Source organism: Pollicipes pollicipes, unplaced genomic scaffold, assembly GCF_011947565.3.
Source record: "Pollicipes pollicipes isolate AB1234 unplaced genomic scaffold, Ppol_2.1 Scaffold_6686;HRSCAF=7923_pilon_pilon_pilon, whole genome shotgun sequence".
In the NCBI taxonomy this organism is placed as follows: Eukaryota; Metazoa; Arthropoda; class Thecostraca; order Pollicipedomorpha; family Pollicipedidae; genus Pollicipes; species Pollicipes pollicipes.
Window position 1 is genome coordinate 1673164 of NW_023596921.1, and position 12771 is coordinate 1685934.

A 12771-nucleotide genomic window follows, 5' to 3' on the forward strand; every position below is an offset into this window, starting at 1 on the left:
ATATGTATATATATATATATGTATATATATATATATATATATATATATATATATATATATATATATATATATATATACAAACTGAAGCCTTTTTATTTGTTTAGGTGATATGGTGAGCTGGTCATAGTCCTTCGTATATATATATATATATATATATATATATATATATATATATATATATATATATATATATATATATATATGTATATGTATATAGATATATATCTCCTTTTTTATGTAAATAACAAACGAAAACCTTTTTGTTTTTGAGGTGACCAGGCCGTTGCTTCAACTGATTTGCATGCATCGTGGGCAAGACGAAGATGAAGTGTGCGCCTAAGCCAGACAGAGGATGGTGGTTCACCAGCATATAGCGGCTTGTCATTGATTCTCAATTGGACTGCGCGTATCGCTATGAGAGATGCAGGTCTGCTTCCAATTTTGGTTTGGTATGGACTAGAGGTGTTGACGACAATTTTAGTTCGTTGGAATGAAGGAGAGTGAATAGTATTTAGACAAAGCTGCTCGCTTCCGGGGGTCCTCTGCCGAGACTCCGCCGTGACTTCTGTGCGGGATGTGTGCTCGGCCTTCGGACTGGGTCCTCACCTGAATGCACTTAAATCTGCGCATGTGCGCAGGCAGCCTTCCCCAGAGAACTGGGGTGTCGCCAGGATGCAGGACGAAGAAAGACTGAGATACGAACGGCGGATGCTTGTTTCTAATGTCTACCTGAATCCGTCGTTTTCAGGGCTACCTGCCGTCCTACCCGCCCGCCTGTCTCTTGTTGGAATGGCATGCGAGGTAGTTTCCGTTAAGCCATGTGACGTGCTTCTGGACAAATGGGATTTGAGTACTGTTGACTTTTAGATCAAACTGACGGGCGATTTTGCGTGGCAGGAGTGTTTGCAGAGCTGCGCGGGCGGTGGCGAAGGAGGAGCCATCTGCCGGCTGCCCGTAGAACCCGGCAGCACCTGCAGGGGTAGACTGCGCCGCTGGGCGTTCAGCACTGACACCGGCCGATGCGAGTGGTTCTTCTACACGGGCTGTGACGGCAACGCCAACAATTTCGAGTCGCGCGCGGAGTGTCAGTCTCGCTGTGGCGGGGACGTTAGCCAAGGTGAGGCTTACAGAGCGGGGCAGGGGGAGAGAGAGGCAGAGCGGGGGAGGGTGCAGATGTGCTGGTCGCCTTCTTACCACGGCAGCTCGTGTGTTCCTCTCCATGTACGGGCGTGAATAACCCACTGCTTCTACGTTCACCATGTGAATGAAAATATTGCCCCGAGGCTTTACCTAGAAGAGGAAGCTCTTGTGCAGCTGTATTTATCGAGTGCTGACCAGCATGTCTTACTCCCTATTACATGAACGAGCAAAAACAGTCAGCCAGCCCTTTTCATGCCGCCCTTTTTGTCGCCCTGGCGTGGGAACTATAGTCACATATAGTCAATACTACCAAGGCCAAAGTGGTTTCCTCTCCTTTTTTGGAAAAAAATTGTCTTGGCTATTGCGTGTTTACCAGTCTTTTCAGTAAGCACCAGTTACTTACACAGTAAGCACCAGTAAGTCTGTACTTAACGGCTGACCAATCCTCTTGCTGTGGAAACTACCCACGCAGTCGGTCAACGGCTCCGTTCTTCCCGCCTTCTCTCACCCGGCGGTGGACTCACCTACTCGGTCGTCTAGTGGACTCGCCCTGTGCTGCTCCACTCGGAGCTCAGCTGCGCCGCCGCTGCCACCAGGCGGCGAGGACCGCGGTCCGCCGGAGTTCTGTCAGCTGCCGCCGCGCCGCCTGCTGGGCTGTCGGCCGTCAGGCGGCGAACAGCGCTTCTACTTCAACCGCGAGCGCCGCTCCTGCGACAGCTTCACCTACCGCGGCTGCGACAGCGGCGACAACATGTTCACCAGCCGGGAATCTTGTCTCTCCGTCTGCGCGCCCGGGGAGCGCGGTGAGTGCAGAGGAGGCAGAGGGGGAGGGTTAGATCGCTGGAGTGAGAGTTGGGTCACGAGTCGGAGCCATCCGTTCGGTGTGCTCATTGTTGACTGAAATGTCTGCTAACGGCGTTATCTCCAGAACCGGCTGACTTGTAAGGGCAGTGCAGCCGTTCTCGCTGTCCGTCCCAATAGCGTGGTTGGTTAGAGCGTCTATCTTCCGATCTACCCACCCGTGGCGGGGGGCGGGGGGATTCGAGCCGCTTTAGGTTCTCGCTATTTGCTGTTGACAGGAATGGCCGGTGGCAGTGGCCACCCTAAAGGTTAAGTGACGTCAAAGATCGTGACGAACCGAGCGTAGCATGGCGGTGCGTTAAGCTTTCCTCCTCTAATTCTGCCGTTGCCCTGTATGTTTACGATCTGGTGTCGGGGCTAGGGCTCACGCAGCGAGCACTGGTGGCATGAACTCTGATCACAGACATACATTCAGAAGGCTCGGACAAAATATTTTACAAAGAGTTGCCAGGTCATCAATCAAGCTCGTTTATATATACAATGAGTAGACCAGGTAGTCAATGCAGGGGGCCTTTTGGGTCGTGGCCATTTGGAGGTGGCGGCGGGGTTCCCTGGAGCCGAAAGCCCGAGCACGTTTTGGCAGCTTTAGACGCGCGGAGTGGTTTTGATATGTTTAAAAATGACGCTGGCCGTCAGAGCATTAAAATGGGCCTCGAACCTAACAGCGTCTCCAAATTCAAAAAATGGTTCAATATTGCGACAAAGTGGTGCAACCTGGCTGAAACAGCGCCATATTTTACGATCTGGCTTCATCCTGGGTAACATCCTGTTCACATCATTAAAGGTGTGACTTATGAGTGTATGTACTAAAACCCTGAACTGTTAGTATACGGAGGAGCCGAGCTTCTTCCACAGTGGATTAGCTTTGCATCTCATGGCTGAAAATATATTCTGTTTATGTTATGTATGTGTATGAAGTATCATAGGTACAGTCATATGCATGTATACATGCAGGCATGTGTGATACCTACATGCATGCATAGAGGTATGGAGGGTGCCCTCAGAGGAAGCTCATGCCGAAGTTCTACATGTGACATTGGAAGTGCACTACACCAGTATCGAACTCTCATTTTGTGTTGTCCACAGGTGAAAGAGAGGACGAAAGACCGCAGTTCTGTCGAGTCCAACCGGAGGATATTGCAGGATGTCGCCCTGGCAGCCGGGAGACCAAGTTCTACTTCAGCGCCACGGCCGGCAGATGCCGCTCATTCGAATCGGTCGGCTGCGAGCGAGGCAGAAACGTGTTCCTGACGCGAAGGGAATGTGAACAAGCTTGCGGCGACCGCGATGCCGGTGAGGGAGGGGCAGCGGATGAAAAACCCAAAAGAGCGAAATGGGGTGGATCTTGCAACGATATCCTCGCAAGGAAACCAATTGACCGCCATTTGAAGATATATTTGGACATACATATTAGACAACTCAACCGTTTTCACTGCTAAGTATACAGCTGCTTACGTGTTGTGTGCCCATCAGGTGGTGAAGTTGAAAACCAGCCCCGGCTCTGTCGTGTTGAGCCCGAAGAGGACCCCAACTGCCGCCCTGGTCGCCGCGAGACCAAGTACTACTTCAGCACTGCCGTCGGCAGATGTCGCTCATTTGTGTCCGTTGGCTGCGAGCGTGGGAGAAACGTGTTCCTCACCGCTCGGGAATGCGAGGAGGGGTGCGAGAACCGAGACACAGGTGAGAGCGACCGTGAGTCTCTTTCCTCAGATTGGTGTTGGTTTGATAAGAGCCTTCTCGGTCACTAATGATCATTTCGGTGCCACGAGATGAAGGCAAGTGGATACTGGTGGGACAACACTGCATCCACTGCGGGTCCTCCGCCAAGGCTCGGTCCGCACAGGGAGCCCCGTTCAGGATACGTGCTCTGCCCTCACACTGGGCACCCGCCAGGGGGCCCGTCCTACTGCTAGGTGCGTGTAGCCTAGGTGCGTGTAGCCAGCTCTGGATAACTGGGGTGTCGTGAGGAGGCAAGATGAAGCTAGACAAGGGAAGTACAGCACATAATCTTTTTCATCGAAGTGTAGGCTGATGTAGCGCATCGTCTTACCCATCCAATAAAGGCCTCATTCGCTTCCAACGATGATGGTGCAACGACTAGCTTTTTGCGCATTTGTCCGTTAATTGCTCTAAAATCGTTTTTTCAGATAATGGTGGCGGCGGTATCCCGCAGTTTTGCCGCGCAGAACCCGAAGATGATCCGAACTGCCTGCCTGGTGACCGCCAGACCAAGTATTACTTCAGCGCTGCCGTCGGTAGATGTCGCTCTTTCGTATCGGTCGACTGCGAGCGGGGCAGAAACGTGTTCTTGACGCGGCGGGAGTGCGAGCAGGCATGCAGTGGCCGTGACGAAGGTGAGGAGGGCGTCCGGCTGTTGACCGGTGCAGGACTATCGCGCATCTGGCAGCGCTGCCGAGTGCTTCGGTGGGTTTGGGAGTGGGGACATTGTTAGATGGAGACAGTCTGGCTCCAACAGCAAGCTGCAGTTCAATCACGGCGCAGCAAAATGTGTAATGATAGGATTGTTGCAGAGCTTTAGGTACCTACGCAACAAAGCACGCTTTTCATTTTGAAAGCCATCAATGTTATGCCATGCGCTATTATCACCGCCTGGATACCGGCTCGGCTCGTCTATTGCGCTACAACAGCAGTGCGCATGCGCGGGCGTCTAACTAAACGCTGCACGCCTCGGGGTCTTTGGCACGTGTCAGTTGCTGACCTGTCAGGTGACCTGACCGTTTAGCTGACCTGGCGCTGGAGGTCTATATTATAACATGTCTTACATAACATGATCACAGAAAAGACAGACGGCAATCACAATTCTCGAATTTACTGTACCGCTGCAGTTCGACCTTGGGATGCCAAATGTACGGGCCCACATACCATGGCCCAACTTTTGTTTATTCAGGTGGTGGTGAGAGGCCCCAGTTCTGCCGTGCCGAGCCCGAGGCCATCTCCAACTGCCGGCCTGGTGATCGTGAAACCAAATACTACTTCAGCGCCGCTGACGGGAGATGTCGCTCCTTCGTGTCGCTCGGATGCGAACGAGGCAGGAATATGTTCTTCACAATGCGGGAGTGTAGGGAGGCTTGCGATGCCAGCGACACGGAAGGTGGGCATTCTTGGTGTAAAATGTTCAACAGCTGACATTTTCAGTCCGGAGTGCATCTGTTGTTGTTTATGTGTATGCATGCCCCTCCTGGTGGTTTAGCCATGGGCCCTCTTCCAAAACAAGACAACAACAAAAAACACTGCAGACCAATTTGGCGGTTCTAGTGGCAATACCCGCCATACTGCACACTGGGATAGTCAGTCAGCTACTGACGGAATTTAGACAAGATCTTAAAAGAAACGCAGCCCAGTTCGGGCATCCATAACAAACCACGCCGTCTTCGTTTTGTGGGATACAAGTCTTTGTGATCCTCGTCGTAGTTTACTAGCTTCGCATTCCGTACTACGTTGAGTCGTGCGAGGTTCTTCGTTCTGTGGCCACAACATCAACTAAATCGGAAAGCCCCACATCTAACCTCTTTGGTACCTCTTTTTTTCCAAAATCAGCCAAATTATTCGTGAGTGCATGTAACGATTATGTACGGTTTTCAGTGTAGCTACATTCCACGCCACTAGAAGAACCATTCATCGCGGACCTTTCAAAAACATTATGGTATACCGTAAAGAATGACACATTAAATGAAAGGCGCACATACACTATTTCTGATCAGTGATGTATCGCACACGAGCCGCCACGGTCGTCTGAACAGACAATATGCAAAGTTGGCTGCACCCCGGGTAATATCGGCCCAGTTCCCACACGGTCCGGTGTACGAGCTGCCGTTGCCTGCCTCTTCAATGTCTGCCTCTCCACCAGGTGCTGGCATGTGCTTGCTGCCGTCTGACCCGGGCCCGTGCGCCGCCTTCGAGACGCGCTGGTACCGAGACCCGGCTTCGGGCACCTGCGAGACCTTCCAGTATGGCGGCTGCGAGGGCAACAGCAACAACTTCCTGACGCGAGCGGAATGTTTAGAGCGCTGTCAGAACGACAACCGGGCCGAGAACGAGATCTGCAACCAGGTGAGAACGGGAGTAGAGCGCAGCTGCGGGCAGACGACGAAAAAAGCGAGAATAAGACTAAAATTGGGTGAAACCGAGGTGAGAATTTGCCAGAAACCAGGTAACTACAAAACGGCAGCAGATTTATAGCCTGTGACAGGCAGAAGCAAGATGATAAGAATATATGCGGCCGGATGAAAACCAGACAGGAATAAGTCTGCTAGGAGGTAACACGAGACAAAAACAAAAATGTGACTCGCTGAAAAAGACATCAGGCTGGCATTTTCAGCCAGGTAAAAGCGAGCCCAGGGTCCGGGGGTCGGTGAGGACCCACAAGAAACAAGCCGCCATCGTGAGATGTCAAGACGAGAGCGGATGTGTGCCAGGAAACTTTGCGTCCCATCAGTCTCACCCGGGACTGAGAAGCGCAGGATGGAGAACGGATGCTGCCGGAGTCTTTTCGTTCTTTGCATATTGCTTACCGCACCTAATGCGATCTACAACCAGTCGTTAAAGCCAGTTGCCAGCTGTGCGCGACTTCCAAGTTTCCAAGTCACTATAACCTGGCCTGACCTTTCCCGTAGACAGCGGAGACGAGCGACACCAATCATGCCCACGCAAAATTATCTCTTTGACCTGACTTGACCCGTCCGCGGCCACCGGAGACGAACTGCCGTCCGTGCCGGGTTGAGGCGACCGCTCATATCTGACCTGATCTGACCTGATTTGATCTTATTTGACCTGGCCTGACCTGTCCGCAGCCGCCGGAGACGAACGAACGGCGGTGCCGGGACGAGGTGACCTCTCTTGCTTGGCCTGAGCTGATCTGACCTGACATGACTTGTCCGCAGCCGCCGGAGACGAACGACCGCCCGTGCCGGGACGAGGTGACACGCTTCTTCTGGGACCTGGCCAGCGGCGCGTGCCGCTCCTACCGCTACTCGGGCTGCGGCGCCACGGCCAACAACTTCCGCTCGCTGCGGGACTGCAGGACGGCGTGCCGGGGACGGGACTCGGAGGGCGGCCGGCCGCCGACGCAGCAGCGCTGCCTGGAGGCGCCCGAGGAGAAGCCGGCCGACACGTCCAGCTGCGGCCGCCAGCAGAAGCGATACACGTGAGAGGAGGACGGGGAGGGCGCAGAAGAGGTGGTGGCAGGCAGGGACTGGGCAGGCACAGGTGGTTGGCCGACATGAGCGAAGGTCTCCTGAAAGTGTGGGACGGGTCTTTGTGTGGCTTTGTTCGATCGGCCTGGGGTGCTTGATCACGGGGTAGTCTTCCACGTGTGAGACGTTGGCGCGGGAGTGAGTCTTCGCAAGGTTCGCTGACGTTCGTATTTAGCATTATGCTGAACCGATATAAATTTGTATTACGAGAGGTTAAGTTTCAAAATTTCCCGGGAAATTGGGAAATAGCATGTATATTTGTGACTACCCAGAATGCATCACGCACAGGCACAAATTAGGTACATAGGCAACTTTCACACATCTCGCCTAGTTTCCTTGTAGCTCAAAGCATCTGGAAGGAAAGAATACCGTTTCCCTGTCTTCACAGAGTCGTTAAAGTGACTACTAAATTATTTGCGTTGCAGGTATTCGAGTCGTCAGGGATTCTGCGTTCCGTTCACATATACGGGTTGCACTGAAACAGGCAATAACTTCATGACCAGGGAGGAGTGCAGGGACACATGCCAACCGAGAGGTAGGTGCTGACTTCAGCTGGCTGTTATGCATCCCATTTCACTTTGACTGACTCCGTTGCCAACTTAAGCTCTTGCATTATCCCATTTAGCTGTGTTCGGCGCCTGCACGTATTGAACTCTTATTGCTTCACAGAGAATGTTTAACCTTCACAATTTCGTCTTATGTATAATGGCTGCTATTGGACAATACACCCGAAATGTGATGGCTACATCCTCACAGTTGCATCCATGACGTGAAAGTCAGGTCATGTGTAACGCGACATGTGCAGTGTCAACCTGATAAGTGCTATCTAATCCAATGGAACGTCATGTTCACCCAATGCGACCCACCATTTACATAATACAACGTCTTTACTTGCTGCATAGATTGGAGTAAAATCAGTCACCTCCCCCGCTCCCCTTAACGGGTCAATTAATCTTTTCTACCGTGCACCAATCCACCACTGCGTTTCTTACAGAAACAGTCGACCTCTTCCAAACGTTACATGCACAGCTCTCACCTTATATTTCTTCCAACCATCTCAGGACCGATCCATGGCACCAACGCCATCTAAGAAGATAAATGTCTCTATCGTTCGCTTTAAACCAGTGACACCTTCCTCTCGTTGTACTGAGACCAATTACATTTTCACCCACGCCATATCGGCAACACCGCTGCCCTCCTCTACAGACCAGCAGTAACTTCCTCTGTCCACGCCACACCAGTGGCAGCCCACACACCCCCGCCGCACACCCTCCGCCGCACACCATTGGTAGCCTGCACACCCTCCGCCGCACACCAGTGGTAGCCCACACACCTTCTGACGCACACCAGTGGTAGCCCACACACCCTCCGCCGCACACCATTGGCACCCCGCCCATTCTGCGGTACACCCGGACACCTCCCACCTCCACTCTACATCAGTGGTACCGCTCCTGTCTACTATGGACCACTTACACCCTCCCCTCCCCTCCATTCCAGACCAGTGGAACCTGTCCTACCATCCACTAAAGATCAGTGATACCCTTCTCCCTTCACAGAAGACCAGTTCCATCATACCGCCGTCGCAAAGCGGTGATCCCGTCCCCTCGCCACAGACCACTGACCCCGTTCCCTCCTCTGCAGACTAGTGACCCCGTCCCCTCCTCCGCTGACCAGTGGCCCTGTCCCTCCTCTGCAGACAGTGACCCCGTCCCCTCCTCCGCTGACCAGTGGCCCTGTCCCTCCTCTGCAGACCAGTGACCCCGTCCCCTCCGCCGTGACCCCTCCCTGTCCCTCCTCTGCAGACTGGACCCCGTCCCTCCCTCTCCGCTGACCAGTGGCCCTGTCCCTCTCTGCAGACTAGTAACCCGTCCCGTCCCCGTCCGACCAGTGACCCCGTCCCTCCTCCGTAGACTGGTGACCCCGTCCCTGTCCCCTCCTCCGCTGACCAGTGGCCCTGTCCCTTCTTCTGCAGACTAGTGACCCCGTCCCCTCCTCCTCTGACCAGTGGCCCTGTCCCCTCCTCCGTAGACTGGTGACCCCGTCCCTGTCCCCTCCTCGCTGACCAGTGACCCCGTCCCCTCCTCCGCTGACCAGTGGCCCTGTCCCCTCCTCTGCAGACCAGTGACCCCGTCCCGTTCTCCGCAGACCAGTGACCCCGTCCCTCCTCCGTAGACTGGTGACCCCGTCCCTGTCCCCTCCTCCGCTGACCAGTGGCCCTGTCCCTTCTTCTGCAGACTAGTGACCCCGTCCCCTCCTCCGCTGACCAGTGGCCCTGTCCCCTCCTCCGTAGACTGGTGACCCCGTCCCTATCCCCTCCTCCGCTGACCAGTGACCCCGTCCCCTACGCCGCTGACCAGTGACCTCGTCCCCTCCTCGGCAGACCAGTGCACACAGCGGCAGGAGTCGGGCCGCTGCGACGGCCGACTGGCGAGGTTTGCGTACGACCCGGCGGCCAACCGCTGCCGCCGCTTCACCTACTCGGGCTGCGGCGGTAACCAGAACCGGTTCAAGTCGGAGCGCGCATGCCTGCTGAGCTGCGGCAGCGGCGCCGCCGTCGACAGCCAGGAGGTGTGTCTGCTGCCGCCCGTCGAGGACGGCGCAGTCAACTGCGGGGTCCGCGAGTCCAGGTGAGCGTCGGCCCTCCGGCCAGGCCGCGAGGCAGGGGGGGGGGGGGGCGGAGGCGCTGGCGGGGCTGGGAGGAGACAGTTGGGGGCGAGGTGTTGGGTGGCTCATGAAGCTTTTGAGCGATTAGATGTACCGGAGGGGATGGGACAGGATGAGGAATGAGAGGTTGGGTGACCGTTGTGAGGTTCTCAGAACTCAGATACGGTAGGTCCATGTTGAGATGCGGGAGACTGGGCAAGGAGTCGTTCGCCTTCATATCTGAGGAGCTGTTGGTGTATGATGTACGGTAGCGTCTGGGAACCGCACGGCAGGAGAGCCTTTGAGACCCTGGGAGACAGGTGAGCAATGGCGACATCGGTCATCAGATGCAACGTTGATATATCGCTCACGTTAACGGCCTGGGTGAACTACTTTCTCGTAACGTTTGTCGAGGCTTTCCCCCATGTCAACCGACGACTTACGGAGCGTTAGTCATCACCCGTGACCCGGTCCGAGTCGAAATAGCCGAGGCACTTGGCATGGTATGGGAACTGAGGCAGGACATCCCACGCCCGGGTCGGCCCACCTGAGTAATGGGTCACAGCGTCTGAGAAGCGCGTCAGAACATCTGAGGAGTAGTCACGGCACCTGAGGACCGGGTCACGGCGCCCGAGGACCGGGTCTGGACATCCGGGAGCCGCGCGGCCGCACCTGCTGACCTCTGAGAGCTCGACGTAACCGTGAGGCGCCGCCGCCTCCGCTCGGTACCCCGCGCACGGCCCGGCCCGATCGCACCCCCGCCTGCTGGGGAATGGGGAACGGAAGTCGGAGAGGACGAGGGGGTCTCAGCTGCGTGCTGACGGTGCACACCAGCTGCTGGCGCCTGACCTTGCAATGTGCACTGTTCTCAAGCACGCCAGGAAAGCGATGTGGGGGGGAGAGCTGTATATACACCGGTCACGCCCACTGGGCGGAGGACGTGTTTACCGTAGGAGCGCATTACGTATACTCGTCTGCCAACACCAGCCTCACACTCCCTCTCGTGAAAAGAATACAATATACAAGTTCACGCACCACCGCGCACAACACCACTGGTGCGTGCATTGGCCCACTTCTTCCGGTCCCCCAACTGCAGCATTAAGTGTGGAATTGAGCAGCGTTAAGCGGCGAAACCGGTCGCGCGCCATGTGCCCCGTGTTTGCTGTCCGGTCACACGAGCAGGTGCAGCGATGACAAGGTCGGCGTGTTGATGTCGCAGGTATTTTTTCGACTCTGCGTTGGGCCGCTGTGTCTCGTTCACGTTTACGGGATGCGTGCCGACGGAAAACAACTTTCTGAACCTCGCGGACTGCCAGCAGATGTGCCAGGCCGAGGAAATGCCACAGCTCAGTGACAGAGGTAAGGCTTCCGAGCCTACGATGGCAAACAAGCCCGGACATACTCGGTGGTCATTGACTCGCCGCGTGCTGCAGCTGCCGTGCTGTCTTGAATTTGGTCCGCCTCCCAGGATTGTTGTTGACGAGTTTTCTGCAGAATCCACACAGCATAAGATCTAGTATAACCAGCATCGTCTAGAAGCGTCTTCCATAACAGTTGACGGTGAGAGTCGCATCGGTCACTGTGACCCCCGATCCCGTGTTGTGCCGTCGTGCGCGGAAGTTGACCGCGTGTTGGGCACTCTGTGGACGGAGACATGACGGCTGAGCATCCGCCCGCTCCGTCTCACCACCGTGTTATTGCTGCTCGAGATATCCGAGAGATGTTCATTCGTAATGCATCGCAGCTCATCCTGGTCATAGGATCGTATGGAGGAGAATGGATCATTGTTCTTTTGGATCCAAATCTAGTGCATTTCTGCACCATGAGATGCGCTGCGTTGCTGTGTGTTTGAGCACGAGCCTAAAACAGAAATGTTGAAACCGATAATAGGCACGCTGGTGCTTCATGGGGCCAACCGCTATTTGATTTGAAAGCGTCACAGTCTTCAGATGTCATGACGAAGCCACTGCGTAGGTCGCCTTTGTTTGGATCGTTACGTTTGATTTACAACTCGACGGTCGGCATGCTCCCGAGCATATCCAAAAGATATTATTCGATTCAACCCTTCCCCCTCCCCCCCCCCCCCCCCCGCCTCACTATGACCTTCCTCCTCGTGCAGAGGTCTGCGCCCTCGAGCGGGCGCCGGGCTTCTGCTCTGGGCGCTTGCTTCGCTTCTTCTACGACGCCGAGGAGCGTCGCTGCCGGCCGTTCATGTACACCGGCTGCGACGGCAACGCCAACAGCTTCCTCACCTTCCGCGACTGCAGCACCGCGTGCGCCCCACGCCTGCGCTCCCTCCGGTTGGACGAGTCCACTGTCGTGGCCGAGGTGAAGACGCTCATGGACAAGATGGCGGCCAGTGAGATGGGAGGTTCTATCACGCCAGAGCCATGATCGATGGTTTGGGGGAGGAGTGCGCACATGCTGTTCTTGTAGGTGAATGCAGTCTGTTTTAAAGGTGAGGCTCAGAACTGTACCGCAATGCATTGTTGCAGCTTTTTGCTTGCATGGGAAGGACACTGACAAGAGTATCGAGAGGTTGATCGTTATGTAGCTTATCATTCCGCTCAATGAACTCATAGATATGTGTAAATGTGTTCATCCGTGGTTGTGTTCCTGCACAATCTCATTGCGTGTGCATCACCAACAAGTGTTGTGAATAAACTTGGTAACCTTACATCTGGCGCGGTTCGAGCTCTGTTCATTTTCTCATCCGCCTCACGTTTGAAGACGCTAACACGCTGCTTGTGATCCCGGGGGAATGCGGTGAAAATGTGCAAGAAGGCTGTGTGTGTTCATTATCCATATTGTAGGTTTGTCATGATGTGTCTTGCCGTGGCCCAGCACCTGCACTTATCGGAACAATAAACGTATTGCGAAGTCCGCCTTGGTCACTTTGAATTTATGTTCACCT

General features: G+C 54.7%; 2 protein-coding genes across 2 annotated transcripts; both read left to right on the top strand.

The window, feature by feature from the left end:
- The first annotated feature begins 421 nt into the window (after nt 1-421).
- LOC119107264 (carboxypeptidase inhibitor SmCI-like) lies at nt 422-3914 on the top strand. Its single transcript, XM_037230682.1, has 6 exons — nt 422-427; nt 898-1117; nt 1737-1943; nt 3088-3294; nt 3475-3681; nt 3895-3914. Exons 1-6 carry the CDS (start codon nt 422-424, stop codon nt 3912-3914), a joined length of 867 nt encoding a protein of 288 aa, XP_037086577.1.
- A 237-nt stretch (nt 3915-4151) lies between these two features.
- On the top strand, nt 4152-12251 carry LOC119107265 (papilin). Its single transcript, XM_037230684.1, has 8 exons — nt 4152-4355; nt 4910-5113; nt 5870-6072; nt 6903-7165; nt 7640-7749; nt 9595-9841; nt 11077-11216; nt 11977-12251. The coding sequence occupies exons 2-8, from the start codon at nt 5059-5061 to the stop codon at nt 12249-12251; spliced, it is 1293 nt and encodes a 430-aa protein (XP_037086579.1). The 5' UTR covers nt 4152-4355; nt 4910-5058.
- Nucleotides 12252-12771: the final 520 nt, after the last annotated feature.

What these genes read in the sequence shown, in the direction of transcription:
- LOC119107264 (XM_037230682.1), top strand. An exon ending in TGGCGGGGACGTTAGCCAAG is followed by an intron (nt 1,118 to 1,736) that starts GTGAGGCTTACA and finishes CGCTGCCACCAG; the next exon opens with GCGGCGAGGACCGCGGTCCG. An exon ending in CTGCGCGCCCGGGGAGCGCG is followed by an intron (nt 1,944 to 3,087) that starts GTGAGTGCAGAG and finishes TGTTGTCCACAG; the next exon opens with GTGAAAGAGAGGACGAAAGA.
- LOC119107265 (XM_037230684.1), top strand. Translation starts at nt 5,059, where the DNA reads ATGTTCTTCACAATGCGGGAGTGTAGGGAGGCTTGCGATGCCAGCGAC. An exon ending in GGACACATGCCAACCGAGAG is followed by an intron (nt 7,750 to 9,594) that starts GTAGGTGCTGAC and finishes CCTCCTCGGCAG; the next exon opens with ACCAGTGCACACAGCGGCAG. An exon ending in GCCACAGCTCAGTGACAGAG is followed by an intron (nt 11,217 to 11,976) that starts GTAAGGCTTCCG and finishes CTCCTCGTGCAG; the next exon opens with AGGTCTGCGCCCTCGAGCGG.